The sequence below is a fragment of the Cetorhinus maximus genome, chromosome 2 (genome assembly GCF_964194155.1).
Source record: "Cetorhinus maximus chromosome 2, sCetMax3.hap1.1, whole genome shotgun sequence".
NCBI lineage: Eukaryota > Metazoa > Chordata > Chondrichthyes > Lamniformes > Cetorhinidae > Cetorhinus > Cetorhinus maximus.
The window spans coordinates 39638038-39659473 of NC_135880.1; the positions used below are offsets into that span (position 1 = coordinate 39638038).

Consider the following 21436-nt stretch of genomic DNA (forward strand, 5'->3'; position numbering starts at 1 on the left):
TGTCTCATCTATCTTGTTACAAATGCTGTGTGCATTCAGATACAGAGCATTAAGCTTGGACTTTTTACCGTTATTACTCGTTCTGGTTCAAATTTATGCTGCTCCCTTCTGCTTATATTTTCTGCCCCTTCCTGTCACACTTTGATTATTGTTTGCCTCTTCACTACCCTGCACCTCTGCTCACTCGTTTCTTTCTGATTTTTTAAACTTCCCTTCAATTGAACCCTCCCTCCGACTAATTAGTTTAAAGTCCTATCCACAACCCTAGTCATATGGTTTGCAAGGACACTGCTGCCAGCATGGCTCAAATGAAGCCCATCCCAATGGAACAGCTCTCTCCTTCTCTAGTGCTGGTGCTAGTGCCCCATGACTCGGAACCCAATTCTCCCACACCAATCTTTGAGCCACGCATTTACCTCTCTAATCTTATTTACCCTACCCAGTTTGCACGTGGCTCAAGTAGTAAACCGGAGATTATTACCTTTGTAGTTCTGCTTTTTAAATTAGCCTTGAGCTGCTCGTAGTCACACAGCAGAACCTCTTTCCTAGCCCTACCTACGTCGGTGGTACCTACGTGGACCACGACAACTGGATCTTTCCCCTCCTACTCCAAGTTCCTTCCCAGTCCAGAAGAGGTGTCCTTAACCTTGGCACTAGGTAGGCAACACAGCTTTCGGGACGCTTTGTCTTTGCTGCAGAGAACAGTATCTATTCCCCTAACTATGCTATCCCCTATTACTACTACATTTCTCTTTTCCTCCCCCTGTTGAATGATGCTCTGTACCACAATGCTGCGGTCAGTTTGCTCATCCTCCTTGCAGTCTGTGCCCTTGTCCACACTGGGAGCAAGAACCTCCTACCTATTGGACAAAGGCACTGGTTGAGGTTCCTCCAAAGCTAAGTTCTGGATCCTCATACCTGCCTCACTCGCAGTCACTCCCTCCTGTCCCTGAGCACGGTCCAAACTTGATGTAACTTGATGTAATTAATCTAAGGGTGTGACTGTCTCCTGAAACAGTGTCCAGGTAACTCTCCCCCTCCATGATGTGTTGCAGTGCCTGCAGCTCAGACTCCAGCTCATCAACTCTGAGTTGAAGTTCCTCGAGCAGCCAACACTTGCTGCAGATGTGGTCACCGTGGATCCCACCAGCGTCTACCAGCTCCCACATACTGCAGCTGCAACACATTGCCTGCCTAGCCATCTTTAAGATGGAGATATCCATGAGTAATAATGGTAAAAAGCCGAAGCTCAAGGCTCTTCTAACAAGATAGATCAGTTGCTGGGTATTGCAATATCCAATTCTGTGCTAGTTATTTGCAAGCAAGGCTCATCTCCCTGATGAATGTGCAATTTTGAGTTTTGATACACAGGGACCAATCAGTAAGAAGGTCGAAGTTACTTGCAGAGGGTTAACTGGGAAAAAAAGAGCTGACTATTTCAATTGAAGAATTGAATGCAGAAGCAACCCACAATCCTATGCCAGCACCCTAAATGCGGAAATGAGCCAATAATCCTCTAAACACACTAAAAAGATAAAAAAAGTCAACATGTAATAGTGTTTAATATTTAATCATTTACAAATTGAGAGTATTTGTTGATAAAATGATGAATTGAACAGCCTTTCCTTGGTGCAGGAAAAACTACAAACAGGAAGAAAAGGAAATGCAAATCCGAGACCAGTGCAGGCTGGGGGCAATCAAGTTTATTTAAACTCATTCAGGGCATGTGGGTTTCGCTGGCTGGGCCAGCATTTATTGCCCATCCCCAGTTGCCCTTGAGAAGGTGGTGGTGAGCTGCTTTCTGGAACTGCTGCAGTCCCTGTGGTGTAGGTACACCCACACTGCTGTTAGGAAAGGAGTTCCAGGATTTTGACCCAGCGACAGTGAAGAAACGGCGATATATTTCCAAGTCAAGATGATGATTGACATCAACAGTGCTATCAAGCAGCACTTGCTTAGCAATAAGTTGTTCACTGACACCCAGTTTGGGTTCCGCCAGGACCACTCAGCTCCTGACCTCATTATAGCCTTGGTTCAAACATGGACATAAGAGCTGAGTTCCCGAGGTGAGGTGAGAGTGACTGCCCTTGACATCAAGGCCGCATTTGATCAAGTGTGGCATCAAGGAGCCCTAGCAAAATGGGAATCAGGGGGAAAATTCTGCTGGTTGGAGTCAAGATGATGATTGACTTGGAGGGGAACTTCCAGGTGATGTTGTTCCCATCTGTCTACTGCCCTTGTCCTTCTAGATGGTAGTGGTTGTGGGTTTGGAAGGCGCTGTCTAATGACCCTTGGTGAATTCCCACAATGCATCTTGTAGATGGTACATACTGCTGCTATGGTGCGTCGGTGGTGAAGGGAATGAATGTTTGTGGGTGTGGTGCCAATCAAGCAAGCTGCTTTATTCTGGACAGTGTCAAGCTTCTTGAGTGTTGTGGGAGCTGCACTCATCCAGGCAAGTGGGGAGTATTCCATCACACTCCTGACTTGTGCCTTATAGATGGTGGACAAGCTAAGGGGAGTCAGGAGGTGAATTACTCATTACATGATTCCTAGCCTCTGACCTGCTCTTGTAGCCACAGTATTTATATGGCTAGTCCAGTTCAGTTTCTGGTCAATGGTAACCCCAGGATGTTGATGGTGAGGGATTCAGTGGTGGTAATGCCATTGAATTTCAAGGGGTGATGGTTGGATTTTCTCTTGTTCGAGATGATCATTACTTGACACTTGTGTGGCGCGAATGTTACTTGTCAGCCCATGCCTGAATACTGTCCAGGTCTTGCTGCATTTGGACATGGACTGCTTCAGAGGAGTCGTGAATGGTGAACATTGTGCAATCATCAGCGAACAGTCCTACTTCTGACCTTATGATGAAAAGGTCATTGATGAAGCAGCTGAAGATGGCTGCGCCAAGGACACTACCCTGAGAAACTCCTGCAGTGATGTACTGGAGCGGAGATAACTGACCTCCAACAACCACAACCATCTTCCTTTGTGCTAGGTAAGACTCCAACCAGCAGAGTTTTCCCCCTGATTCCCATTTTGCTAGAGCTCCTTGATGCCACACTTGATCAAATGCGGCCTTGATATCAAGGGCAGTCACTCTCACCTCACCTCGGGAGCTCAGCTCTTATGTCCATGTTTGAACCAAGGCTGTAATGAGGTCAGGAGCTGAGTGGTCCTGGCGGAACCCAAAATGGGTGTCAGTGAACAACTTATTGCTAAGCAAGTGCTGCTTGATAGCACTGTTGATGACCCCTTCCATTACTTTACTGATGATCGAGAGTAAGCTGATGGGGCAGTAATTGGCCAGGTTGTACTTGTCCTGCTTGTTGTGCACAGGACACACCTGGGCAAATTTCCACAAAGCCAGGTAGATGCCAGTTTTGTAGCTGTACTGGAAAGCTTGGCTAGGGGTGTGGCAAGTTCTGGAGCACAAGTCATCAGTACTAGAGCAGGTATATCGTCAGGGCCCATAGCCTTTGCAGGGGTAGGTGGTGGTGGCATAGTGGTATTGTCACTGGACTAGTATTTCAGAGACCCAGGGTATTGTTCTGGGGACCTGGGTTCAATTTCCACCATGGCAGATGGTAAAATTTTAATTGAATAAATATCTGGAATTAAAAGTCTGATGATAACCATGAAACCATTGCCGATTGTCGTAAAAAATCCATCTGGTTCACTGATGTCCTTTCGGGAAAGAAATCTGCCATCCTTTCCTGATCTGGCCTACATGTGACTCCAGACCCACAGCAATGCAGTTGACTCTTAGCTGCCCTCTGAACAAGGGCATTTAGTGATGGGCAAAAAATGCTGCCCACATCCCATGAATAAATAAATAAATAATATCCAGTGCCTTCAGCCGTTTCTTGATATCACGTGGACTGAATCAAATTGGCTGAAGACTGGCATCTCTGATGCTGGGGACCTCCACAGGAGGCCGACATGGATCATCCACTTAGCACTTCTGGCTGAAGATTGTAGCAAGCTGGCCTTATCTTTTGCACTCATGTGCTGGGCTCCTCCGCCGTTGAAGATGGGGATATTTGGTGAGCCCCTTCCTCTAGTGAGTTGTTTAATTGTCCGCCACCATTCACGACTGGATGTAGCAGGACTGCAGAGCTTAGATCTGACCCACTGGTTGTGGGATCACTTAGCTCTGTCTATCACTTACTGCTTATGCTGTTTGGCATGCAAGTAGCCCTTTGTTATAGCTTCACCAGGTTGACACCTCATTTTTAGGTATGCCTGGAGCTGCTCCTGGCATGCCTTCTTGCACCCATCATTGAACTACTGAACCAACTGGCTTGATGGAAATGGTAGAGTGGGGGATATGCTGGGCCATGAGGTTACAGATTGTGTTCGAGTACAATTCTGCTGCTGCTGATGGCCCATAGCGCCTCATGGATGAGTTGCTAGATCTGTTCAAAATCTATCCCGTTTAGCACGGTGGTAATGCCACAGAACACGATGAAGGGTATCCTCAATGTGAAGGCGGGACTTGGTCTCCACAACGATTGTGCGGTAGTCACTCCTACAAATGCTGTCATGGACAGATGCTTCTGTGCCAGGCAGGTTGGTGAGGATGAGGTCGGTATGTTTTTTCCTCTTGTTGGTTCCCTTAACACCTGCCGCAGATCCAGTCTAGCAGCTATATCATTTAGGACCCGGCCAGCTTGGTCAGTAGTGGTGCTACCGAGCCACTCTTGGTGATGGACATTGAAATCCCCCACCCAGAGTACATTCTGTGCCCTTGCTACACGCAGTGCTTCCTCCAAGTGCTGTTCAACAGGGAGGAGCACTGATTCATCAGCTGAGGGAGGGCAGCTACGTGGTAATCAGCAGCAGGGATGATGATGGTGGTTCTGGGACATTATCTGTAAGGTATGATTCCATGGGGATGACTATGTCAGGCTGTTGCTTGACTAGTCTGTGAGACAGCTCTCCCAATTTTGGCACTAGCTCCCAGATGTTAGTAAGGAAGACTTTGCAGATTGCCATAGTCGCTTCCGGTGCCTAGGTCGATTCCGGGTGGTTCATCCGGTTTCATTCCTTTTTTGTGACTTTGTAGCAGTTTGTTACAACTGAGTGGCTTGCTAGGCCACTTCAGAAGGCATTTTAAGATCAACCACATTGCTGTGGGTCTGACCTGGAGTCACGTGTAGGCTAGACAAGGATGACAGATTTCCTTCCCTTTCAGGAAGGAAGGGCATTAGTGAACCAGATGGGTTTTTATACAACAATCGACAATGGTTTCATGGTCAGCATCAGATTAATTCCAATTCTATTTGAATAAAGGGGTACTCGTGTGCCAATTAGACAAATTACATGTGCTGAATGCGCAGCAGCTTCAGTACATTATGGATATATCATGGCACAGAGCAGTCCTCAGAGGCAAAATGATAAAATAAAGTCTCTACTCATTGCACATATTCATAGGAAGTCTTCTGATAATTAGAACAAGGTTCAAGAGAAATGAGCTAATACAAATACAGGAAGGCAAATATTTATTCTGCTCCAGGCAGAGGACAGAAATGATGCAAAGTGTGAAATATATTGCTGGTTCAGCAAAAAGGATAAGCAACAGGAAAAAAACAAGATGCTCTAAAAAAACACTTGAGATTACGAAAAAAAGCAGTGAATGCTGTGATTTTGCAGGAGTATCGGGAGCAGTGATCTCAAAGCGTGGTCAAGGACAAGTACTTTAAGAAGGCTTTTTAAAAATGAGACACAAAGAGATGGAGAGGTGTGGATCGGGAATTCCAAAGAATAGGGGTGAAGACCATAAGACGTAGGAACAGAAGTAGGCCATGCAGCCCATTGAGTCTGCTTCGCCATTCAATAAGATCATGGCTGATCTGATAATCCTCAATTTCTCTTTCTTGCCTTTTGCCCATAACCCTCAAGTTCCTTACTGATTAAAAATCTGTCTATCACAGCTTTGAATATACTTAACGACCCAGCTTCTACTGTCCTCCACGGTAAAGAATTCCACCTTCTGAGAGAAGAAATTCCTCCTCACCTCTGTTCTAAATGGGTGACCCCTTACTCTGAGGTTGGTCCTCTGGTCCTAGCCTCTCCCACAAGGGGAAACAGCCTCTCAGCAACCACCCTGTCAAGCCCCCGAAGAATCTTATATATTGCAATAAGGTTGCCAATAATTCTTCTTAACTCCAATGAGTACAGGCCTAACCTACCTACTCAACCTTTCCTCACAAGAAAATCGCTCCATACCAGGGATCAACCTAGTAAACCTTCTTTGGACTGCCTCCAATTACAGGATATCTTTCCTTAGATAAGAGGACAAAAACTGTTCATAGTATTCTCGGTGTGGTCTAATTAGTGTCTTGTATAGTTTTAGCAAGGCATCCCTATTTTTATACTCCATTCCCTTTGAAATAAAGGCCAACATTCCATTTGCCCTCCCTATTACCTGTTGAACTTGTATGTTAGCCTTTTGGGATTCATGCACAAGGACTCCCAAATCCCTCTGCGCTGCAGCTTCTGCAGTCTTTCCCCATTTAAATAACATTCAGCTCCTCTATTCTTCTAGCCAAAGTGCATAACCTCACATTTTCCCACATTATATTCTATCTGCCACTTTTTTGCCCACTCAATTAACCTATCTATATCACTCTGTAGACTGTGTCATCTTCACCACTTGCCTTCCCACCTATTTTTGTATCATCGGCAAATTTGGTGATAGTACATTCACTTCCCTATTCCAAGTCATTAATATATATTGTAAGTAATTGAGGCCCCAGCACTGATCCCTGTGGCACTCCACTAGTTACAGGTTGCCATCCTGAAAATGTCCCCCTTATCCCAATTCTCAGTCTTCTAATAGTTAGCCAATCCTCTATCCACGCTAATACACTACCCCCAACACCATGGGCTCTTATCTTATTAAGCAGCCTTACGTGCAGTGCCTTATCGAACGCCTTTTGGAAATCCAAATGTATTACATCTGCTGGTTCACCTTCATCCATCCTACTTGTTACCTCCTCAGAGAATTCTAATAAATTTGTCAGGCATGATTTCCCCTTCATGAAGTCATGCTGACTCTGCTTGATTACATTATGTAATTCTAAATGCTCTGCTATTACATCCTTTATAATAGATGCTAACATTTTCCCAATGACAGATGTTAAGCTAACTGGCCTATAGTTACTTGTTTTCTTGTCTCCCTTTTTGAATAAGGGTGTTACATTGGCAGTTTTCCAATCCTCTGGGACTTTTCCAGAATCTAAGGATTCTTGGAAGATTACCACCAGTGCATCCACTATCTCTGTAGCTACTTCCTTTAATATCCTAGGATGCAACCCATCAGGTTCAGGGGACTTATCGGCCTTTAGACCCATTAGTTTCCTTAGTACTTTTTCTCTAGTGTTAATTATTGTGTTTATTTCCTCCCCCTCTTTTACCCCTTGATTATTTAGTATTGGAATGCTATTAGTGTCTTCTACCATGAAGCCTGAAGCATAGTTCAACTCCTCTGCCATTTCCTGGTTGCCCATTATTATTTCCCCAGCCTCATTCTCTAAGGAGCCTATGTTCACTTTGGCCTTTCTCTTCCTTTTTATATACTTAAAGAATCTCTTATTGTCCATTTTTATATTACTTGTTAGTTTACCCTCAAAGTTTATTTTCTTCCTCTTATTTTTTCGGTCATCCTTTGTTGGTTTTTAAAACTTTCCCAATCCTCAGGCTTAGCACTAATCTTTGCCACATTATATGCCTTTTCTTTTAATTTGATACTATCCTTAACTTCCTTGATTAACCATAGTTGGTTTATCCCCTTCCTTGAATCCTTCTTCCTCACTGGGATATATTTTTGTTGAGAGTCGTGGACTATTTTCTTAAATGTCTGCCATTGCTCATCAACCATTTTTTCTGCTAAAATTCTATCCCAGTCCACTCCAGCCAACTCTGCCATCATTCCTTTGTAATTATGCTTATTTACTTTTAGCACATTTGTTTCTGAACTAAGTTTCACACTCAAATTGAATGCTAAATTCTACCATATTATGGTCACTGTTTCCTAGGATATCTTTTACTTTTTTTTAATTCATTCATGGGATGCGGGCTTCGCTGGCTGGGTCAGCATTTATTGCCCATCCCCAGTTGTCCTTGAGAAGGTGATGGTTAGCTGCCTTCTTGAATCGCTGCAGTCCATGTGGTGTAGGTACACCCACAGCACTGTTAGGAAGGGAGTTCCAGGGTTTTGAACTAGTGACAGCGAAGGAACGGCGATATATTTCCAAGTCAGGATGGTGAGTGACTTGGAGGGGTGATGATGTTCCCATCTATCTGCTGCCCTTGTCCTTCTAGGTGGTAGTGGATTTGGAAGGTGCTGTCTAAGGAGCCTTGGTGAATTCCTGGAGTGCATCTTGTAGATGGTACACACTGCTGCTACTGTGTGTCGATGGTGGAGGGAGTGAATGTTTGTGGATGTGGTGCCAATCAAGCGGGTTGCTTTGTCCTGGATGGTGTCCAGCTTCTTCAGTGTTGTAGGAGCTGCAGTCATCCAGGCAAGTGGGGAGTATTCCATCACACTCCTGACTTGTGCCTTGTACATGGTGGACAGGCTTTGGGGAGACAGGAGGTGAGTTATTCGTCACATGATTCCTAGCCTCTGAGCTGCTCTTGTAGCCACAGTATTTATATGGCTAGTCCAGTTCAGTTTCTGCTCAATGGTAACACCCAGGATGTTGATGGTGGGGGACTCCGTGATGGCCATATCATTGAACATCAAGGGGCGATGATTAGATTCTCTCTTGTTAGAGATGGTCATTGCCTGACATTTGTGTGGCGTGAATGTTACTTGCCACTTGTCAGCCCAAGCCTGGATATTGCCCAGGTCTTGCTACATTTGGGCACACTCTGCATCAGTTTCTGAGGAGTCACGAATGGTGTTGAACATTGTGCAATCATCAGCGAACATCCCCACTTCTGACCTTATGATGGAAGGAAGGTCATTGATGAAGCAGCTGAAGATGGTTGGGCTTAGGACCCTACCCTGAGGAACACCTGCAGTGATGTATTGGAGCTGAGATGCCTGACCTCCAACAACCACAACCATCTTCCTTTGTGCTAGGTATGACTCCCAACCAGTGGTGGGTTTTTCCCGATTCCCATTGATTCCAGTTTTGCTGGGACTCCTTGATGCCACATTCTGTCAAATGCGGCCTTGTTGTCAAGGACAGTTACTCTCACCTCACCTCGGGAGTACAGCTCTTTTGTCCATTTGAACCAAGGCTGTAATGAGGTCAGGTGCTGAGTGGCCATGGCGGAACCCAAACTGGGTATCAGTGAGCAGGTTATTGCTAAGCAAGTGCCTTTAATGACACTGTCGATGACTCTGAGATCATTTATTAAACCTGCCTCATTATACATTACCAGATTCAAAATAGCCTGATTCCTGATTGGATCCACAAGATATTGTTCTAGGAAACTGTCCTGAATACACTCTATGAATTCTTGCTCGTAGCTACCTCTGCAAATTTGATCTTCCCAATCTACATGAAGATTAAAGTCGCCCATGATTAATGTACTGCCTTTTTTACATGCCCTCATTAACTCCTGGTTGATTCTCTGTCGTATAGTATAACTACTGTTCGGGGGCCTATGACTACTCTCAGCAGTGGCTTCTTTCCCCTGCTATTTCTTCCTCCACCCACATGGATTCTACATCTTCCGATCCAAGATCCTTTCTTACTATCGTGCGTATTCCATCTCGTAATAACAAAGCTACCCCAACACCCTTTCCTTCCTGCCTGTCCCTTCGAAAAGTCGGGGGAGGCAGTGGCATAGTGGTATTGTCACTGGAATGGTATTCTAAGGTAATGTTCTGGGAACCCGGGTTTGAATACCACCACAGCAGATGGTGAAATTTGAATTCAATAAAAATCTGGAATTAAAAGTCTGATGATGACCATGAATTGTCAATTGTTGTAAAAACCCATCTGGTTCACTAATGGCCTTTAGGGAAGGAAATCTGCCATCCTTACCTGGTCTTGCCTACATGTGACTTCAGACCCACAGCAATGTGGTTGACTCTTAACTGCCCTCTGAACAAGGGCATTTACGAATGGGCAATAGCCAGCGATGCCCACATCCCATGAACGAATAAAAAGAAGTCACATAACCCTGAATATTTAGTTCCCAGCTTTGATCTCCTTGTAGCCATGTCTCTGTAATGGCTATAAGATCATACCCATTAACTTTTATTTGTTCCATTAATTCATTTATTTTGTTCCGAATGCTACATGCATTTTAAGTAAAGAGCCATTAATTTTGCCATTTTTCCCCCTTTGATCTGTTTTGCTGCTGTTTTTTTTATGTTTGTACACTCTGTCCCTTCCTGTCACACTCTGGGTATCATTACCTAAATAGCTGCCCAGCAATGCTGCCATTTCCTTTTGCTTTGTAAACCTACGTACCCCCCACTCTATTTAGTTTAAAGCCCTCTCTACAGCCCTAGTTATTCAGTTTGGCGGGACACAGCACGGTTCAAGTGAAGCCCGTCCTACCAGAACATCTCCCTTCTACCCCAGTACTGATGCCAGTGCCCCATGAACTGAAACCCATTCCACCCACATCAATCTCTGAGCCACGCATTTAACTCCTTGACTTTATTTACCCTATGCCAATTTGCCCGTGACTGCTAAAAGCTCTGCCAACAAAGGTGGAGGGGAGTGGAGAAGGCAAAAACAAGGGAAGGAGTGGGGACTAGGATCGGAAGATATAGATGGAAATGTTAAGCTGGCAGTTGCAGATGGAAGATGGAGCAAGGCAATGGAGGAACTTGGAGATAATAGTTTCAATTCAGTTGGACAGGGAACAGGGAGTCAACATAGGTCAACAGGCTTGGGGACAGTGGGCCAATGGGGTTCAGTTCAGAACACGGTACAGATGGCAAAACTTTGGACGTGTTAGAATTTATGGAGCGCGGATTACATCAAAGAAAGTGTTGAAGTTGAGTGTAGAGATGATCAATGTGTCGCTAGAGAATTTCACCAGCAATGCAGATAAGCCGCTATTATTCAAATGCAGGTTTAGCCACACTATGAAAACTCTGTTTAATTAAATTGGACGACTCAGAGGTGTGATTTCATTCGTGGCATCAAGGAGCTCTGTCAAAACTGGAGTCAATGAGAATCAGGAGAAAACTCTCAAGAGATAAAACGCATAGAAGTACTTTAAAAGATCATTTTAGATTCTTAAAAAGCCACAAATTTCATTTAAAAAAAAACAAGATCTCTCACACTCCAAACAAGGGGCTTTGGCAAACCTAGTCTTGGTCAGTCCTTCCCGAGATTAAACAAGCATCACAATTAACTATATTTACTCCTAGAGCAAGTTGATTTCACTCAACCACCATTCACTGTGTATTTCCTTCACACAGATAGCTGTGCTGTTACATTTGTAACTCCCCATTTTCGCAACCCCCATGCCCACTAGCCCCTTCAGCATGGGTACAACACCCTTTATTTTTTTATTTTCTCACGAGTTCCCTCGGCCCAATCACCACTAAGGACTAAGTGGGTGATTTGGTACCCGCCGATCAGTACTCCATCAGTGTCACTCTAGACAGAGGGCCAGTGATCCTATGATGCCCTTCCTATTGGAATGCAGCTGAGGTGGTAGTACTGGAATTTCCTGTGGGGCATCCTATGGAGACACAGTGACTAATTTATTGCCCCAGAGCTGTTGCCTGTTAAGGAACTGAATACCCCAAACTGCATACACTTGCAAATTGCAAGTAGATTTTATAACATGGTTTACTGTGAGCTAACATACACTCAATGTATTATCACTTCTTCACAACAATAAAAATAAAGTATGTGCTTTGTCTTTGCTATTAATGACAAATGTATTTTGGCTACAACACATTTAACTGAAGCTAGTAAAATGGAATGAAAGATACCAAACATTCAATTAAATGTTTTTCTCACCTAAGCAAAGCTTCAGATCCAGTATCTTCTCTAGCACAAAGGATGCTGACTTCAATCTTTATAAAATCAACCGCCTCTGACCATATTTCAGCCCATCTGTTGCTGAAACACTCATCCCAACCTTTGTCATCTCCAGACTCTACTGTCCCAATTCCCCACCTGGTTTCCTCCTACCCACCTTCCCCTGGAGGTTTAGTCATACGAAAATCTGCCATCTGTATCCTGCGTTCACCAAGTCTCACCCAGTCCTCCAATACCTATAGTGGCGTCCCACACCCTTAAATTTGAAAATCTTAGCTGTGTTTTTAAAATTCCTTCATGGCTTCATGCCACCCTGTTTTTGTAATGTTGAAAGCACTACAACCCCTCCCAAACTCTGTTCCCCTTGCCTTTTTTGCATCTCTCCACAGTATAATTGGTAGTCATGCCTTCAGCCACCTAGTCCAGATATCCTGCAAAACCACTTCTAAAACTTCTCCACCTCCTTAAAAACCCAATTCTTTGACCAAGCTTTCGGTCACCCACCTCTTAGTATTTTTCTTTCACGTGTGAATTTTCGTCTGATTATGTCTTTGTGAAATATTTTTCATTAAAGGCACGATATAATTGCAAGTTGTTGTTTCCTCTCATTAATGTCCATATCTACACCATCCCATCTCCAATTAAAAAAAATCAAAGTTTCTCCTTCTAAGTGACTTTTCCAACCGCAAACTGTTAACACATACCGAATGAGTGTTTATAATTTCTTCAATGGAGATGTAAATAACCGGTTTGCTTAGTGTCACCATGTCAGAGTATTCATCAATATTAAATTTTTCTTCTGGTTCTGGTACATCACAGGCTGACTGGAAAAAATTCCTGGAAGGGATGAAGAAACAAGTAATTAGCAAGGGACCAGACTAACACACTGGAAAATTAATTAGGATTCAGTCACTGTACAACTTTCTCATTTTGAATGGCCTTTCGTTTCTAGATTAGAATGTTGCATAACAGCTACTGCAAAATCCAGAAAATGTCAGGATTTCCACTCATCTTTGTTCACCACAGCTGTAGTTCAGAACTCATATCAAGCCTTCTAAATATAGCTCATTTAATAGATCACAGCCTGCCAAGCAACATACATAAGAAATTCTCAATTATTGTAAACAGTGAATATTACAGACTTTGTCCAAATCCTCCAATTAAGGATGACGCTGAACCACAGGAATTTTTGTCATCTTCTTGACATAGTTTTTTAAAAATGTGCCTAACGTGCTGACATTTTATGATATTCATATTGCTAATGTCAACTCATTGGCTCCAACTACAAACATTTCATAATTCAAAAAAAATCTGAGTGGCTGGAACAAAACATTATAACAGCGGTTGCAAAGAACATTAGGGCCAGAATTTTACATTGGCTGTGTGGGTGCACGCCCAACCCGACAGCGCGTGAAATCACACAAGGCGACGTTGGGTGTGCGTTCTGACGTCATCGTGCATTCGCGTGATATTTCGCTTGGCGGGCGTCTGCGGCAGTTGGAAGCGCGCCCGCCGACAATTAAGCGGGCAATTAAGCACATTAAGGAGGCAACTGTAATCGATTTTACATGGGCCGCTCACTTTTACAGTTGGCGGACAGGCCAATCGGCCAGGCAGCCTTCACATTTTCACTGAAACCTCGATCCACGGCAGGAGGAAATGTCCAGGGTGAAATATAATTTTTAAAAATCTGGGGGCTGTTTTTTTCAGTTCTGCTGTCAGGTGCTTGAATGTGCTGCTAGACACAATTTGCTGCATGTTTTCTTGTCATTTAATCTGTACAGGTCTGCAGCTCCCTGAGGCAACTCTGCAACATTCCCACTGGATTTACATCTGTTCCTCTTGATCCCAAGGTGCTTCATGGCACCTTCATTTGGTTGGTGGGGGTGAGGGGGGTGTATTGGAAAGAAGAAAAAATTCAGATACAAAGGAATAAAGGAATGCTAGGCCATGGTGGGAAAGTTAGAAGGTGAGGTGACTGAAAGCTGTCCCTAAAAGATGCATTTTAAGAAGGCTTTAAAAGATAGTCTGTGGAGAGGGGAAGGGGTTTAGGGAGTGAATTGCAAAGGAGCTGAAAGCTCTGCCATCAATAACGAGGCAGGGGAGAGGGAGGAGAAGAGGGATGCACAGAAGGTTCGAGACTAGCACCAAATATGACAAGAGTGGGGAGGATGATGGAGGTGATTTCAGAGGTGCAGTTGGGTGAGCAATTTGCAGATAAGGATAATGGGAACCAGAATTGATCAGTGTGATTGGGTTGTTGATGGGTGAGTGGGGTTTAGAATATTGAAAGGTGGAGGATGGAAGGCTGGTAAGGAAAATGGTGGCGAAATCGAGTCTAGATGTGATACGGCGGCAGCAGGAAGGAGGCAGGAATGGGGAATAAGTCACAGATGTGGAAGTCAGAAGTCTGGGGATAGATAGGATATGGAGGTGGAAGCTCATATCTCCAGGTCAAACAGAACCCGAAGGTTTCACGCAGCCTGATTCAGACTAAGCATATAGACAGGGAAGTTGATAGAACTTTCCAAGTTTGCTGAGGACACAAAACTAGGTGGAAATGTGAGTTGTGAGGAGGATGCAAAGAGGCTTCAAGGGGATTTAGACAAGTTAAATGAGTAGGCAAGAACATGGCAGATGCAATATAATGTCAAAAAATGTAAGTTATCTACTTTGGTTAGAAAAACAGAAATGCGTGTCATTTTTTAAACGGTGAGAGATTGGGAAGTGTTGATGTCCAAAGTGACCTTGGTGTCCTTGTTCATGAGTCACTGAAAGTTAGCATGCAGGTGCAGCAAGCAATTAGGAAAGCAAACGTAAGTTGGCCTTTAATTCAAGAGGATTTGAGTGCAGGGGTAAAGGTGTTTTGCTGCAATTGTACAGAGCTTTGGTGAGACTGGGCCTGGAGTACTGCATACAGTTTAAGTCTCCTTACCTAAGGAAGGATATACTTGCCATAAAGGGATTGCAGGTTCTTCAGACTGATTCCTGGGATGGCAGGACTGTCCTATGGAGGAGAGATTGAGGAGACTGGGCCTGTATTCCCTAAAGTTTTTAGAATGAGCGGTGATCTCATTGAAGCATACAAAATTCTTACAGGGTTCAACAGGGTAGATGCAGGAAGGGTGTTTCCCCTGGTTGAGAGGTCTAGAACCAAGGGATACAGTCTCAGAATAAGGGGTAGACCCTTTAGGACTTGATGAGGAGGAATTTCTTCACTCAAGGTAGTAAATCTTTGGAATTCTCTACCCCAGAGGGCTCTGGAGGCTCAGTCATTGAGTATGTTCAAGACAGAGATCGATAGATTTTTAGATATTAAAGATGTCAAGGGATATGGGGACAGTGCGGGAAAATTGCACTGAAGTAGAGATCAGCCATGATCTGAGTGAATGGCAGAGCAGGTTGGAGGGTCCGAAAGGCCTACTCCAGCTCCTATTTCCTATGTTGCTATGTTCCTAGAGAAATAAGTGAGCAAATTTTATGGTGGGGTTGGGTGGTGGTGAGGGGGTGGGGGGGGTTGGGGGAGAGAGAAGTCATGGTCCAAGTACTTAAAAAAATTAAAACTGTGTATAAAATTAACATTTCAATGATTTACTGAGAGAAAAGCTTCCAAGAACAATTGCCCACATGGAAAGCACAATAAGGTACCACATCTGGTGTGCACACAGTTGCTTGTTCTAAAAAAAAATCTACCTCTTGAGTTACAGTCTAATCATTTTCCCCAGAGGTTCTCTAACCGCAATCCAATAAAAACCTTTTAAATAACCCACTGAGTAAGGGAGGCTGGAAAATAAAAGGCTGCTACTTTTTCCATGACTTGTTTTAACATTATTGCATTGTGACCACTACTACTTCCCCCACCACCTCCTTTGGAGGAAAAAAAAGCAAATCTGATTATTATTGTTACTCATACTTCATAATTGATTTCTGAATGCATCCTGCCAAGTTAAATCATCAATAGCAGTACTTTATTCAGATAGTCTAATAAATCTGGTTTCATTACATTAACAAGAATCTAAAAGTCAAGGTTTCAAAGTATTTAATCTAATTTCTTTAGAAATTTGCAAACATGTGGTTTCCATTCTTTCCTGTGCCATGAAAATAAAGCCACAACGATGTGGTGTTATCTGATAGTGTGACTTATTAAGAAAAGATATTGATGGTAACCACGCACAAGAAATCCAGCAGGCAAAGTGACTACTTAAAACCATAAGATGTTGGAGGAGTAGGCCATTCGGCCCATCAAGTCTGCTCTGCCATTCAATGAGATCATGGCTGATCTGATAATCCTCAACTCCACTTTCCTGCCTTTTCCCCATAACCCTTGATTCCCTTACTGATTAAAAATCTGTCTATCTCAGCCTCGAATATACTTAACAACACAGCCTCTACAGCCCTCTGTGGTAAAGAATTCCACAGACTGACTACCCTCAGAGAAGAAATTCCTCCTCATCTCTGTTTTACATGGGCACCAATATGGCCATTTCAGAAAAAAACATGTATATGTTTTGAGAAAGGTGCACTTTCTGCTTAAAGTTTCAAGGAATCCCACATATTCTTACACTGAAATAAAAGCAAAATACTGCAGATGCTGGAAATCTGAACTAAAACAGAAAGTGCTACCACCTTCTCAAGGGCAATTAGGGATGGGCAATAAATGCTGACCCAGCCAGTGAAGCCCACATCCCATGAATGAACTTAAAAAAAACTCAGGTCTGGCAGCATCTGTGGAGAGAGAGACAGAGTTAGCCTTTCGAGTTGAATATGGCTCTCCATTGGAACTCTGTTTGCTTTTGTTTATAAATGACCTGTTACAAATACAAAATCGCTACCGATGGCATGTCACCTGGCCATTTAGCCCACTTGACAAGAGGTGCTGTCAGAAAGATGTGTTGCAATTGGAAACTGACAATTTGTTCCTACAATACCGCAAACTTCTGGAATAATTTAGGGTCTTCAAAGATATTTGAACAAACAATATGATTCATTCACACTGAAACAAAATATTTCAGTTAATTCTTCAGCCCGTCCCTGCCCTGAGGAAAGTTTCCAAAGAAGAGTCATATTCAACTCCAGACAGAAACTCTGTTTCTCTTTTCACAGAAGCTGCCAGACCTGCTGACTATTGCCAGCACTTCCTGTTCTTATTCCATTTAATCTTTTTTTTAATTCATTCACGGGATGTGGGTTTCGCTGGCTGGGCCAGCATTTATTGCATATCCACCCTTAAGGTGGTGGTGAGCTCCCCTCTTGAACTGCTGCAGTCCATGCGGTGTACGTACACCCAGAGTGCTGTTAGGAAGGGAGTTCCAGGGTTTTGACCCAGCAACAGTGAAGTCAGGGTGGTGAATGACTTGGAGGGGAGCTTCCAGGTGGTGGTGTTCCCATCCATCTGCTGCCCTTGTCCTTCTAGGTGGCAGTGGTCGTGGGTTTGGAGGGAGCTGTCTAAGGAGCCTTGGTGAATTCCTGCAGTGCATCTTGTAGATGGTACACACTGCTGCGACTGTGCGTCAGCGGTGGAGGGAGTGAATTTTTGTGGATGTGGTGACAATCAAGCAGGCTGCTTTGACCTGGCATTACTCCCATTTTATACCTTGTAGAACACACACTTAGTGTTTATTTGTCATGGATCGCACCAGCTTGCAAATTTTATAGCTTTGAACTTTGCCTTGCAGCATTTAGTGCCACTAAATTCATGCAAGTTATTTAAAGGTCATTACCGGATTTGAATGCAGTCAACATATTGATTGGTCACGATTTTGCTATTTCGCGAACAGGAAATGTTAGTACCCTTATCCAAAGTTAAATTAGCAAGTTCTGAAACAATAATACTTGTTTTACAAAACACTTGGAGTCCTTTAAAATTATAGAACTGTTTAAAAAAAGTTGCTTATATTTTCTCACTAGCTTTGTCAGTGTTTTCCCAAGTAAAGCTGGTTTGAGCATAACCAAGCATCTAAAGTTAAGTTGGGCAACTCATCCATTTAAGTTGCAAAAAGAAATCTTACAACCGTGGATAGGGTTCTTAAGAGCCAAATACAAAACCAAATTCTGCCCAAAACTGCCTATGGCATTTGGGGGTCATCACATTGGGAAGAAAATACTTCTGGGGAAAAAAAATGATTATATGTAATATCAACCAACTTTATTACAGAAAGCACAAATTCTGTATTTTTAAAAATAGTAAAATCTGAAACACTTGTAGACAACTAGAGGATGCAGACGTACAGCCCCAACAATAGCGATCTGAAAACATTCTCCCCCTACAGTAAAATATATGTACAACCAGTAATTACAATTAGTACTGTTTTCATTAATTCTTTTAAAAGAAATTATCTGGTTAGGATTGGCACCGGGAGGTTATGAATAGAAACAAAATCAGATATTCAATGAAGGCAATGGGCAGGATTTTCTGGCCCCGCCTGCTGCCAGGATCATCTGGTCCCGCCGAAAGTCAATGAGCTTTTGGCTGGGACGCTGAATCTCCCACGGCAGGTCCCACCCACAATGGTTCTGTGGTGCTGGAACCATGAAACGGCAGCTGTGAAAAGCAAGTGGTTGACTTGGGTATAGGGCAAGACTAATAACTGAGATCCCCTCAAAAACCTGCAGGGATCTGCGAGAAGTTTTTAGAAAGTTTCTCTTCACGAGAATAAACAGTTGGGGTACAGTTCAAAGTATTGCAAATTGAACAAGGTGTGAGAAAGGAACAGGCTTGGCAGAGCACATGCTCAATTTTCTATTTCATGCTCTCTCTTCTACGAGAAAATAGACTTAAGGCCTCTGCTCGTGTTCATTTTTCCTACTTCCTTATTTGCCATGTGATCTGGATCAATGCCTATTTGCACTCCACCTCCGTCATCCATTTGTCAACATTTCATCACATGGACATAATGAACTGTGTTTTATCACAAGCGATGGCATGAGATTCTGGAAGTTTTAATGCCTAAAGCAATTATCTTCAGCAGCCTAGGCCCCACGCTCGAATACTTTTCCTAAACACCCTCTATTGTTCCACCTCCCTCCCTTCCTTCCTTCCTTCAAACCCACTTATTTATCAAAGCTTTTGGTCACCCAAGCTAAACTCTTTTTTTTGCTGCTTGTTCCTTTTTCCCTTATGCCTGTGAAAATGCTTGGGTGTTTTTTCCTACGTTAAGTTTACATTTTTTTTAAAAACTAACTTCATTGAGGCATGCAACAGTACTTTTTGTGGGTTTGAATGAATTATAGCAGGTTATTGTTCCTCTGCAGCTCAATACTCACCTTCAGTCAAATATGAAGTTTTACTAGCTCAGGCTATAATTTCCCAACTAGATTTACTGAGCACAAAACAACCTATGTCACCTTGGATCATTTAAACCACTCTGTATAATTTCCAGCTCATTTCAAATAGGACTGCAACACGCACCTGTGCAACATCTGCATTGGTCAACAGAACGCTAGGTTGCATCATAATACCACACATCAATATAAAGGTGTCATAAGTTCCATCTATAAATAGGGGATCAGGTGGAGCAGCCAGAAACAGGTTAAAGCCATTCTGATTTTTTTTCCACATCCACAAGAGCCAGGAGTTGTATCTTCACTGCATTTTGCATTACCACAAAACTAGAAAAGACAGAACTCCATACATGTACTCATAGATACGTGTGCAGAGTGCCACTCTCCACGCACTCAATTGCAAATTTTCTAATGACTGAAGAGTCAATGCGATAGTCATTTGAACGTGACTTTTAGCACAGCATGATTTATTTATTTTCTTTTGGGTTCCTCAAATGATTCAGAAGGTGAATGCAATGAGTCATCCTGAATCACATAGTTAGGATGATTCTTGGACCTCTCACAATCAGCTTCCCTAATCCAGGGCAAAGCTGGAAAGCATTTAAAAATCACTTCAGAATTTCCAGGTCGGGGGTTGTGGAACAGAGCCACGAATCCTGATGGTAATAGCTGTTCAATGGCCCCTTGCTGCAAAGTGAACGTGTTAATGCCAGCTGAGGGCAGGATCAGCTCAATATGTGCCGTCCTCTCTCTCAGCTAAATAGTCTAAAACAATGGAATTAAAATTAAAGATGAAGATGGTGGTGAGGTACTGGAGAACCACAGCAAGCAAAACTGTTGAACACCACCCCGCTCCTCCCCCCACAAACTCCAATATGAATCTATTCACTTTACGTCAACAGTGGTAGTGAGGTGACAATTAGAGACAAGAAATGAGTGGAAATCTGGAGTCTGAGTTTCCAACTGCCAATGTAACAGGAGGTACGAGGCTTAACTTGAACACCCTTGAAACTAATACCCTCAATCCTCTTGCATTAGAGCCCTAGAATTGCCATCCTTTTTTTCTGCAATGATGTCCTTCTTGCTAGTTTTTTGCAATAGCAATGAAATGTATTGGCAATTAACAGTAAAAGCAAGGTGAGAGTAGCAGATCTCCATCTGTTCTTTCTACACTTTCTGAATGGGCAAACTTAACCACTTAACACAGAAACCCTATTCTAATCAATTCAATTCTGTCTCTAAATTACAAGTCACACCATTTTTACACCAGTGCTCCATGACATATTCATCTTAAACTGGCAACTCCCAAATGTAGGTGCAAAGAAACAGCAATGAGAGAGATATTCTATTGTAAAAACATTTCACAAGACAATTCTTTTATACTTTGTAAAAGCACATATTCAAAAAAATTCAAGGTTTTAATTTCAGGTTCTATAAATGGCAATTTACCTGAATTTCTGGTAAGTCTGTGATAAATAGCTATTCATAGATGACAATTGTGCGTTTTCTCCTTCGAACAGCTTGTTTGAAGCAGCGTGTTGTAGCACTTTTGCCACTGAGCCTAAGTTCCGCCGTTGATCGGGATGGAGCTGACCACCAGCAGTCATGTCAATGATATCAAATCCATCAGGAGCAACAATAGCTGGGTTCATGTAGCGATAGTAAAGAAGGTTGCCTACAATCTACAAACAACAATTGGTGATATTAAAATCACTTGAGACAATTTTTTTTTAGATAATTACAAACTAAGCAAGAAATAGCCATGCCCCTTTCTGGAACAAATGCAGCATATCTCCTCTCCCACCACCCTCCCCCCCAACTCGCCCCACTTAATGCTCCATTGATCAACTTCCCAGAATTATGATCATGATAACTTATGATCTACACTATACTGGGAATTCCCAGGATATACATCCAACGTGAAGCTTGTAAGATCTCAAATATGCTACTTCACTTTCAGAATCCCACATGGTCATGCAGAGTATGATTTTGCAGCTTTTCTGCATATTGGGTTAGTCATGTACACATAGGTGGGCCTGTACAGGTGCTTTGTTGGAAAATTATTCTGCAAAATAAACAGATAAAATAAGAAGCTCAGCATTAATGCATTCGAAGCTGCATGTAAAGCAGAGAGGATTAGCCATCATAAGCTGTATAAATTACTTCAGGGCATTCTT

The 21436-nt window shown here is 43.0% G+C and overlaps 1 protein-coding gene across 1 annotated transcript in view; it reads right to left on the reverse strand.

Annotated features, from left to right (window-relative positions):
- The window catches only part of iqgap2 (IQ motif containing GTPase activating protein 2), a 369497-nt gene that overhangs the window by 55992 nt on the left and 292069 nt on the right, over positions 1 to 21436 (reverse strand). The window contains exons 29-30 of the mRNA XM_078563474.1: positions 20709 to 20941; positions 12683 to 12815 (exon numbers count right to left, since the gene is read on the reverse strand). Coding sequence (XP_078419600.1) covers positions 12683 to 12815; positions 20709 to 20941 — 366 coding nt within the window. The remainder of the gene's footprint in view (positions 1 to 12682; positions 12816 to 20708; positions 20942 to 21436) is intronic.